The sequence below is a fragment of the Chaetodon auriga genome, chromosome 6 (genome assembly GCF_051107435.1).
Source record: "Chaetodon auriga isolate fChaAug3 chromosome 6, fChaAug3.hap1, whole genome shotgun sequence".
Classification (NCBI taxonomy): Eukaryota; Metazoa; Chordata; class Actinopteri; order Chaetodontiformes; family Chaetodontidae; genus Chaetodon; species Chaetodon auriga.
Window position 1 is genome coordinate 9731915 of NC_135079.1, and position 11726 is coordinate 9743640.

The 11726-nt window shown below is 39.9% G+C and overlaps 1 protein-coding gene across 1 annotated transcript in view; it reads left to right on the top strand.

Annotated features, from left to right (window-relative positions):
- Window positions 1-11722, top strand: part of tp53i11b (tumor protein p53 inducible protein 11b) — a 32084-nt gene extending 20362 nt beyond the window's left edge. The window contains exons 3-8 of the mRNA XM_076733742.1: window positions 4443-4501; window positions 4656-4704; window positions 5015-5111; window positions 7605-7706; window positions 8393-11047; window positions 11185-11722. Of these exons, the coding sequence (XP_076589857.1) occupies window positions 4443-4501; window positions 4656-4704; window positions 5015-5111; window positions 7605-7706; window positions 8393-8526 (441 nt within the window). The 3' untranslated portion in view covers window positions 8527-11047; window positions 11185-11722. The remainder of the gene's footprint in view (window positions 1-4442; window positions 4502-4655; window positions 4705-5014; window positions 5112-7604; window positions 7707-8392; window positions 11048-11184) is intronic.
- The last annotated feature ends 4 nt before the right edge of the window (window positions 11723-11726 follow it).

Sequence of the window (11726 nt, forward strand, 5' to 3'; positions counted from 1 at the left end):
AAAGTAGGCAAATGTGTTCAACCATCATCACTCAAATGGATAACATTGTAGCAATGCATAAGGAAAAATGGCACCTAACCAGAGATGCATTCATTAACCCTGAGAAGAACTATGGATTCCTTTTAAAAGCCACAATGGCCTGCTAATTGGCTCATCACTCTCATGGTGTCCCATTGTGTGCATTTGCTCCTTACGCTTCACTGAATCTAGATCACGTAATCCCATGAGCTCTCGTAGCTCCACTGAGATGTGACTGCCTCCTCTGGGAGACTCCCCGCCTCTCGCATCTCATGTTTTATATTCCTGCCTCACATGTATTTACAAATCCATGTAGATGCACAGTGATGTATATACTAAAAACACAACAGCACAAATGCTGGTTCATGCCAAGAAGCGCAAAAACACTTGTCATATGTTGAGTTGCGAAGTTGCAGACTGACAATCATTTCTTGTTCCATTTCAGTGCGCTGAAATATCAAGATTTCTTTCTCCTTTGTTTTTTCTTTTTTTTTAATCAGATCGCATCAGAATGATAGGCTGAGCAGACTGTTCCTCACTGAAATATTAATCAGCAAGTGGGAGAAAGGAACAGAACAGAAGGGAGCGGGCATACGGTGGTGGCTGATAGCTTGTGATGACATGTTGGCCCTCTTTTCTCAGACCTCCTGAGTGTTTGTTTTCTCTCTCAACGTTTTAGCAAGAAGCCTAACCCAGACATCTGCCACTCAGATCCCTTTCACAAAGCTTACTGAGGGATAGATGTACTGACAAAGAAAGAGAAACAGTGATTGCCTCAGCATCCATGTCCCTTATTTAATTTGAGAAAGATTTTGGAGGTTAGCTATTGGCTGTAATGATTGAATGGTGATCCAGCAATAGTCTGTGCAAAGTACCATAATACAATACTCATAATAGTGTGGTCTATTGTATGTGCTGTTTTGAATAGTAGGTTTCCCTATTTAACTGTGGCATTGACCCTGATTTAGAAATTAAATTGTTGCACTTACCATGTGATTGTTCACTTCTTCTACTGCATTGTGCTGTTATTCTTGAGCTGTTCCATTTATCCTTGCATTAAGTGTTTGTGGTAAAGAGACCCCTGGGATCTAACAATAAGGTTAGCTCCATTGGAGGAGTTGGTTAGGAGGGGAAACAGTTGACTTCATGCCTGTGGTCCTTGTAAACAAAGGAGGGAAGTGCTCCTCTAGCCCACTGACTGTCTCTTCCTGCGTTTTTAACTGTTTAGAGATAAGGACACTGTTCCTATTGCTTATACTTCAGTGAGAAAGAGGCTTTGTGTATTTGTGCTACCATATATGAGTGCAACTGTGCAAAGACACACTGCCCTTCTTACCTGTTGTGACATTGTTAACTTTTTTAACCAACTGGTATGTTATTTTAGTGGTAACATCATGTAGCAACAACCGAGCACTGACAGCATGAGCCCAGGCCTTCATAAATGTGTGACTGCACATCATCAGATGGGAAGCGTACATACTCAAATGACAGATTTTAGGTTGTTGGATAACAGATTATTTTTCAAAGTTGCCCTTTGTTTACTGAGTGCAGCTGACTGAGTGACTGATGACAAGGCCAGACCATAGCAGCTGTGATTAAGCATCTCTTTCCACATACAGCATTGTGTATTTCTTCCTTTTCCTGTTTCTCCCTCTCTCCCCAACTCCCATCCGCTCTATTCCACCCCAAGCCAGCCCTGTACCATCAGTTGACGCTCAGTTCCCTTTGAGTATTTCTCATGCCAGTCATGAATATTTATGTGTTCCTGTCAAAAACAACCCCTGAAATCATGAAACAGGAAGGCTGATTCACCTGGTCACATGATCACAGCTGGCACAGATGAATTCATGTACAGGCACTTCAGCCGCATTGCAAGGAGAGATGTAAGTGGTCTAGTCTGTAACTGTGAATCTGAATATTTTTGGAGTTTAACTTCAAGGCTGTATTTTCTTAAGGGCTCTGCTCTGAAATCAAAGCTTGTAGCAGTAGATCTACTGAGAGGAAATGTTAAAGAAACCAAAGAAATTCCCTTTTCTCCATTTCACTTAAGATGCATGTCTTCATATCTTTCCCTCTTTCATTTTTGACATAAAATGCCTGTTCCACAAAGCTACTTTAATGAGGCTTTTTGGGCCATTTGTGCCTGAATGCATGGCAGTATGTTGCCAATGCGTTCATGAAATAATATCTTATCATATTTTTTCTAAAGTGCATACATTGCATATGTTTCACTGCTTTTGAGTAATGTATGTAACATTTAATGTGCTATGCCAGTAGGGCTGGGTGTTATGCATGAATTATCATTTTTTCTATCAATATTCATTACAATATGGCAAATGTATGCAGAATCACAGATAAAATTATGTAACTGATGTTCAGAGCTATGCACTATGTTCCACTGTTAGACGTCTTATTTTTAAAATCTTTCAAAAGCAAATTTGTTCATTTTGATTTTCTACCTTTCTGGAATAAGTAATGTGGATAAAAGAAATTTGCAAAGCAATAATATGATAAATCACATATGACGGTATGACTTCATGAGGATTCTTTTCATGATTTGATTTGATTGAGTCACGAGACTGCAGAATACAAGAATACAGTTTTGGTTTTTTTGGTTTTTTTTTCAGAACATTACTGATGCAGTGCTCGGTTACACTTACATGGTGGCAAAACCCTTGAAAACCCTTGTTTTGATCATTCTAGTATATGACATGACTCATTTTGTTTCATTCACTCTGACATTTTACAGGCCCGTCATGCAGAAAACTACTTTCCCACTGATAGTGCCTTCTCTGAAAACACTGCAAGTCAGAAACTGATTCATCTTCTCTGCTTTAGTGGTTTTCATGTTTCAGTGTATTTTTGGTTTGACTGATGCTATCTCACTGCAACCCAAGAACAGTTTCTTGGAAATGTTTAATGATGAAGGAAACTCATTGATGTTAGGGGAGTGATAGGACCTGAAGGCTTTGGATGAAGGAATTCATCGTCTCAGCCAACCAACGATTGTAATTTATCTGTGGGTTACTGTCAGTTCAGGCAGAAAACTGGGTTTGTGTTTTTTTCCTCTGGCCCTTTTTGTACTTTATCTGGAACAGTTTGTTTACCTCCCTGTCCTTGTGTATTTTAGACTTAAAAAAAAAATCTGATGTCTGAATCTGAAATTGTCAGCGTAATTTCTGATATTATATCCTCCACACATGCAAAAAGATCAGTGCCCTTACTTTGTAAACCAACTCCTTTATTTTTCCCCCTATATTCAGACATATACACACACACAGATTGTCTTGGTATTTGAAATTTGTTGCACTTGGAACATACTGCATATGGGATGCTTTAAGGCGCAATTCTGACCTTGTGTGGAAATCTTGTTCATTTGCATTATGTGCACCGTTATTGTCATTATCATATTGTCATATTTTTTTTTTACATTTATGTTTCATATTTGTGTTGTATTGTCATTGAGGACCGACCCCCTTGAAAATGAGATGGTGTATCTCAAAGGGTTATTCCTCATAACATGTTTTGATAGATTTTCTGACTATTGTCAATGTTTTGGCTAATTGTTTATTCACTACATCACGCCAGCACTCAGTCAGTTGAATGTTAAAGTAGCATGTTGGTAATGTCACTTGGATGCTTTTATATTTGTGTTTTTTTGGGAGGTTCACGTGATTGTATTCATACATGATGGAGCATAGAAGAGTTAGGAAAAACAAGAGTTAGAAAAACAAGATGCCAATTATTTGCATTCCATCATCTTCTACCATCTGTGATAAGAGATGCTTATCCTAACACATATTATATGCCAGGGAAATGCTTGGGTGTGCCTTCTCCATAATACTGTATGATAAGCTTCGTTCTGTGTGGCATTTCATGAAATATTAACAGCTTTTCTATTCAACTGGAATGAGTAATTACTTACACTTTGTCATAATTTTCTCCCACTAAATGTTTCAAGCACTCAGGATTACAAATTGAGTATTGCGTGGTGCTGGTGTTGCTAGGATTAAGTTCATTTGTAGCAAATAAGGCTTTTCTTTTGGCATTGGCTTGGTGGTTGGTTATTCCTCCAGAATTCACTGCAAGATGTTGTCATGACATACCCTCGTAATCGTCAGTGGGTGATTAAGGAGGTGAAGATATTTAGTTTCTAAATTAACATCTTAAATGGTCCTTCTTTGACACTCAGCCTATCTTTTCTTTCTCCACTGCTTTATTTAATGTACTTCTTTTCAGTAGCTTTCTATGGATGTGTTGACAACATCGAATACACCTCCATGGAGCGCACTTTATTCTCGGTTATGTGGCTCTTTGTGGAAGGCTGTCATAATAGATATCTGTTAAAATGACATGATTGCTGTTACATTTCTGTTCTCATAGCCCGTTTCCTTTTTCTTTTGTCTTGCCTTGTTTGCTCACAGATCAGTCAGATGCTCGGAAATGAGATGAAGTTTGCAGTGCGAGAGCCTATCGGGCTGAGGTGAGACTTCAGCTGCTCAGAACACAGTAAACACAGCAGACTGTGTGAGGTCATCTGCATATCACTTCTAGTAAAGTTCAACATCTTGCGAATGTACAACCAGCACTTGGTTTCAGGAAGGATACAGTAAGTCATGTTATGTTTCTCTTCTTAGGGTGTGGATACTCATCTCAGCAGTGGGTTTCACAGTTATGGCCCTGATGGTAAGTGTTGCTTAAATTATCAACACAGTGAAGACGTTGTTTCACATTCATGACTAAAGAGGAAAAAACATGTAAAGCCAGCAGTCAGTTACTGTAGATTCTTTTACGACCCATCAGCGAGGGACATCTGGAGAAACAGCTAAGTCTTTGTCGGCCATACCACCTAAATGCTCAATATCCTCAGTGTTCATGGCGTATGCAGTGCTTCTGACTCACAGACAGGAAGACATTGTCAACGCTGCAGCATTTTGGGTGGACAGAATGCTGTTCTGTTGATATGACAGAGTTGTGCTTTTGTTTTCCTACACAGGCCCTGATATTTCCCAACCAGCTATATGAGGTTGTTTTTGAGGAGGAGCTCTCCACGACTAACATCTCCATTCGCCTTTATGGAGGAGCACTGCTTAGTAAGTCGTCACTCCTAAAAATGAAGAAAGACACGCAGATTATAAATGCATGGAGCTATTCACGCTTCCTCATGCATAGCTGCAGCACAGTGAATACGCTGCAGCTATACATGAGGGAGTACGTTCACTGTGCTGCAATGATACTGACACACATAATTTTTCTGTTTAGCTATGCACATGCTAAAAATGCACACTGCTTCACTGCACGTGGTTTCTTGTGATAATGCCTTCTTATGCATTCATTACCATTCACACACACGCACACACGCATTCAGACGATGAAGAAAAAAGCTCCCTTATTGCCGCACAATCACTCCTTTAGGCTACAAAACAGAGGTTGCATAATGTCATTCAGTTCTGTCTATCTACACTTTATTATGACGTCTTGATGGGTACAGAGACCAGTTCTCCAGAATACACACAGCAAAGGCTTGAGTTGCCTCTGTGTCGCCCCGTATATCAGGTCTAAATCTGGTGGAAAACAGTGAGGGATGGCAGGACAGTGTATTGTACTGTGTGTATGTGTGTGTGTGTGTGTGGTTTGGTCAGGATCTCTGCTCACTCAATCACGCATTAAATAGTTGTTTGTTTGTTTTGTTTTGTTTTTATTTTGTTTTTTTTTTTGCTCCTCTGTGCCACACCACCCATGGGAGACAATCGATGCTCATAAATATGCCAGTTAATTATGGCATTTGTGCTTTGCTCCTCTGTCACAGAACAATTATATTGGAGATGTGAGTGATTATTTTAATGGCCTTAGTTTGAGAGAAGGCTGTCAGGCAAGTGATTACAGTGATTACAGGGTTTGTGATGGCTCTATGAAGGGCCACAATATGACTGTGACACAGGCTGGTAACACATGTTGCTCTTGATGGGAAAGTAAGCAGGGAAATGGAGAAGGATGAGAGCAAAGGTTCAGCAGTTAAATATTCAGTGAATTTTGTCAGGTTGTCACTTTCAGCTAAAGCTGGTTTCAAAATCCTAAAATGGGGTCGCATCACGCACATAAGGAGAAACTTCACAGATGTTTTCCTCTCTACTCTCAAACATGCATACTCTACAAGATTTGTAAATAATGGGGCATCACACACTACAGGATATTATTAAGACTTGTTTTGCAAGAGAGAGCAATGCACCACCTCACATGATTTCATATGGCGATGGGGAACCAGGTGGAAACAAAATGGAGACTGATGTGGTGCAACAGCTTGCTGTAGTGATGCTTTGCAATGAGAACAAAACAAAAGCAGCTGGATGAGATTGAGTTGGTCAAACACAGTCAACATGTGTCATGTATTCTTCAGCGAGAACTGGAGGTGAGATTTGAACTGTCACTTTTAATATCCGTCAATAGCAGTATGCTAAATAATGTTAGCTTCAAGGGCTAGAGTGTTTACGGTTGCTTGGTAACACTGTCAGCTGCTTGTAGTCTTCTCTCATTGGCTGTTGTATTCATGCAAAGAAAATACTGATATGATCATCCAGACTTTAAATCCTAAATAATAATATTTGAAGTTATTGGGGTGCAAGCAGTCCAGTAGGTTTAAATGTGCATCTGTAAACCCACCACATTACCAGATAATTTCTGCTGAACATAGGCACCAAACAAGGTCCAGATGTTGGGAGGGGAGAATCAGGGATAAATCTGTCCAGAACTCCTTTGGTTTGAGCTCTTACATATGTCAGAACATCAGCACCCAGACCTTATATAGACATAGGAGCACAAAATATTTAAGATATTAAATATGATCCGCTCCTCCTTCCTCAAAAGACATTTATGGGAATACCATAACCTCAGACTGTACTTTAACACACCATATACTAATCTTGATAAATCTGTACAATGCAAAATCTGAACAAATCAAAAACCACCCTCTGTATGATTATTGCATTGCCTGAGGAGGAATAAAACCTTAAACACATGTCACTGTGGAGGAAGATATGAATGAACCGGCTTTCAATCTCATAAGGCCAACAAAAGATGGGCTTCTGTATTTTAAATGTCAGCAGGGCTGTTGGGATTAGCAAAGAAAAAAGAGTGATGTCTTGCAAGACGAGGAGCGATGGAGGAGGCGAAGGACGGGGTCTCATCTGCCACACAGATGGAACCTGGCAGGGAGAGGATACAGTCTATCAGCCCTCCCACCTTTCTGCCCACCTCTGCTCGTTTCCATCATTTCACTGGTGTGTGCGTGTGTGTGTGCGTGTGTAGGAGTGAAATACAGGACAATTAACTTGAATGAGAACGAAGATGGGGAATGAAATGATTGAGCACAGGCTTTTATTAGAATCAACCAATGAGTCCAAGCATTCAGCGGAATCACTAGGCCAATTATCACCATGTGCAGTTGGAGTACAGCTGTAAGTAAACTGCTCTTACAGTTTGTGTTAATGGAGTGTGTAGGAGTCGTCTTCCCTGAGCTTCCCCTTTCTTTCCGTTTCATTCCCATGCCCCTGAACCTATAAATTCCCTTTTATCACATCCTTTTCCAGGCCTGGCCCTCATCATGTGGAATGGTCTCTACACAGCAGAGAAGATCGTAATCCAGTGGACTCTGCTCAGTGAAGCCTGCTACTTTGCTGTCCAGTTTCTAGGTGATTAAACATTTCCAGTCCATTATTTTACTGTTCCTGTTATGTCTTTTGTCCCTAGTTGTTATAATCACATCCCCCCTTTACTATCTCACTTTGATGGCGACAGTTGGGACAAACCATTAGTCAGAACTGAGTTAACCAGAGAATTTATCAAATGTATGTGTTGATACTGCCCTCTTGTGTTCAGAGTGTGGACTCACAGCCTTGTATTAAATTGATGGATATGATCATTGAAACGGTTTTTGGTCTCTACAACCAATCCTTTCCTTAAACAGTCTCAATGATGTGTGATAAGTGATGTGAGGTAAACTACAGTCCTGCTTCTGTGGAAAAATGTCTTCTCAAGTTCAGATGAATCTAAAATGAGGCTTCAGCAGTCAGGTACAGGAATCAAGTTGGTTTCTTCCAAGGTCTTACATTACAAAATTCCCTCTTTGTTATTGTCAGCAATAAAGGGGAATTTTGTACTAAAAAGACTGTAACTTCCAAAGACTGATAGCTCTTTCACTGTACATATTGGCATGTGAGTTATTGTTAAAGACAGACTTGAAAAAATGTGAACTTGTCATTTAAGATCCACTTTCCATGGATCAATAAAGGTGGGAAAATCATGTGTAATGTTACATTTGCTAATAGTAAAGAAAAAAATCCTATTTCAAGTACTAAATGTTGCTCTGTGGTTTCAGTGACATCCATCACTTTAATGGAGATTGGCATCCTGCCCAATGCTGCCATGCTCCTGCTCCTCAGTCGAGTGCTCTTCCTGGTGGTCACAATGGCTTACTACTACCACCTGGGTCGCAAGGTGAAGAAGATCTGAGCTGACTGTGTGATACTTCCAGGGAGGGGACATCAGATCACAAACACGGGGTCAGAAGGTTTGGAATATTTTTTGATTGGGGCTTGAAGCATTAGCAGTGGATGCCCCATGCCACCCACCCACCCCTGCCCATGGGACCTAGCCTATTGTAACCACCAATTCAACAGATGAGCACAGTGTCACATTCCAGACTCTGCAAAAAGAACGAGAAACCTCATAGTGAAAGTAAATTAGTCTTTCACTGGGCTGTGAGGTCAAGCCCCTCTTGACACACATTCCTTCTTTGTTCTGTTCTGAGTGCCGTTGTTATAAAGAAGGAGCTAGCAGTTTGTAGTGCATTGTATTCTTGTGTCAACTAGTTATATGATTTAATATGTACAGTACCGAGTAATTTCAAACATCTGACTGTGTTCATGTACAGCTACATGACTTCCAGATTCAGTATTTTGGTGTTTTCTGATAAACAGCTACGTCCTGACACTGCTTCTTAATCACACTCAAGGACCATGACTTTGTGTTACAGTGTGTTTCTGGTTTGATGCTGTTTTAGTTAAATCATACTGTATGTATGCTTAAGTTGAGCCTGAATATCTGTGCTCGTGCAGTGAACACACTGAATTGAAAAAGCATCAACTGTGCTTAGTGTAAGATTAAGGTGCAGTCAGATAAGCTAAACTCCTGAAGGTCAGTTTTTACTCTCGATCATGCCCATCAATCATATTTAGATTTAGCCTAGCCCAGACAAATGCTCAATCTAAACATTTTTCAGGGACAAAGTGATTTTTTTTCTTATTCCTTGACGTCAAGAAGTTTTACCAAAGTAAATTGTTTTGTACTGAGAATTTACAATACTGAGAGTAGCACATGTATAACACACATGTGAACTGACTCTAGAAGAGAAGCAGTGCAGTTCTCTCCTCGTGTGTGCACTGTTAGGCAGGAGTTCAACCTGAGCGATCTTACAGAAAGTATAGAACACCTTTACTGTAAAAACTAGTGTCACAAGCCGAGCATGTCAGTGTGCAGGCCAAACAAACATGAGCTGGTTCCTCTTCAGTGATGTAGCACAGTTTTTTACATGCACCATATCCTTAGCCTTGCCTTAAAACTGCTTTAAAGAACAGTCATCGACACTGCATCCTACTTCTTGTATATATGTAAATACAACTATTTACTATAATGTGGTGTTCTTGTGAACCGAACAGGGAACTTGTTCAGTATTAGTTCAATGATTTTTCAGAGGTTGATCTTTCTCTTGCTGTGTGTTATTTTGTACCTATTTAAGTGACATTTGTATTTTTGACGTCATGCATGCAATATAATCCAGGAAAAGAAATAGCTCAAACTGTGTAGCAAGCTGCCTGTATCTAGAACCCAATGCTCATAAATAAGGATGTTAATGGTGGTGAATGGATGCTAAAAATGGCAAAAAGCCTTAACAATGTAATTTTTAAGGCAGTTAAACTGCAGTATATGTGCTATAAAACAGATATTACCCAACACTTAGATTCAGTACATTTTCTACCTCCTGAAACGTGGCACGCCCTCAGGTACGTGACATCCCAGCTCAGTGGTTTAGCGCAGTGCTAATTTGTCATTTCAAATCTCTGTAAATCATACTCCTCAGCACCTACCATCAGGCCAGTTGAAAAGACACCTTAAAGATAGTTGACCCATTTTGTAAAGTTAACGTCAAACCTTATTTTAACTCAACAAGAAACATACTGTAGGTCTCCTCCAAAGGTGGTCTATATTGTTGCAAATGACCACGTTCAGTCCTACCCCAGAAGGGAGTGGTCCTGAGGTCAGAGTGATTGAGGGTTTGCAGTCCAGCACTGAAGGCAGATGTGCTTGTTACATGGGTGAGCTTTTCGGTTCAGATAGGGAACGTGAAACATGGGTGAGGTCTCCTGTACTCCTGAAAAGTTGTAATTATACTGTTTCCAGTGTTTAATTAGATGCAGCTCTCCCTAGTGACATTGTGTGCCCCAACCTACTGCTCTGTCCTGACTAGCATGGTAATTATGGAGTTCAAGAAAAATGTCATTCCATTTCCGTCGATACTGCAGGCCTCAAATCATCAGCCTTGTGAAATGAAAAAGGTCTGCAAAGCAGGTTATTTTAGGAGAGATGGGCAGTTGCAGGGGGACGGGCAGAAGAAGGGAGGCAAAGAAATATCTCTTTCATCCTCCTGGTTCTCTGACGTCAGTTAGTGAGAAACATTGGTAAGTTGTGTCCTTGAAATTGTAGAGGAATGGTGAGTTGAGCCATTCATTCCCTCTGATGTCCTGCATATATTGTACTGTTGTGAATAGCATACCAGGTCAAACTGTTTCAAGTTGTAGCATTGTGTTTTTATGTATATATGTGCTATACTGTACCTCAAAAATGAATTGTTATGGATTTCCACTATTTAGTTTGAAATAAAGGACATTATTGTTTATTTTGAAGACTTCAAAAGTGATATAATCATCCTTGTTCCTTGTCCTTTCCCATATACATAAAGTGGGGCTACAACAAAGTGTTATTTCATTATCATTTACTCTGCAGATTAGTTTATAAATTAATCTTCTAATCATTTGGTCTTTAACATGTCAGAAAATAGTCAGAAGTCACAATTTCCTTAAGGCCAGGGTAATATTTGTTTTTCAGACCAAGAGTCTAGCAGCAAATCCTCACTTCTGAGAAGCAGGAGCCAGAGACTGTTTGGCATTTTTGTTTGAAAACTGACTTAAAACGATTCATCGATCATCAAGTAGTTGCTGATTAATCTTCTGTCGATCAATGAGTTGTCTATTCCTTGCAGCTTTAGAAATATACTGTTACTTACAGTAGCGATCGCTAATGTTAGTTGTGTCACTTATTATGTTACCACATGGAACCACAGTTATCTTCTGGACTAATAATGTATTCTCATTTTAAGGGTTAGAAATTGAGTGTGAAAAGCTGACAAATCACCCACTTCAAGCATACTGAAATACCAGAAATGCACAACTTACACATAAATCATAAAGTTGAGAAAAGCTTTCCACTCGATCATGTTTTCTCTGTGAGATGAGCCTGAGTCTGCTGTAATCTTGTATAAGTGATGCCCAGCAGCAGGGGTGAGACCTAGCCAACAGCCTAGAACAAGCTGTTCTGTCGAGAGCCTTCAGCAAAAATTGTTGAATTCAATAAAACATATTACTCAGAACCTACAA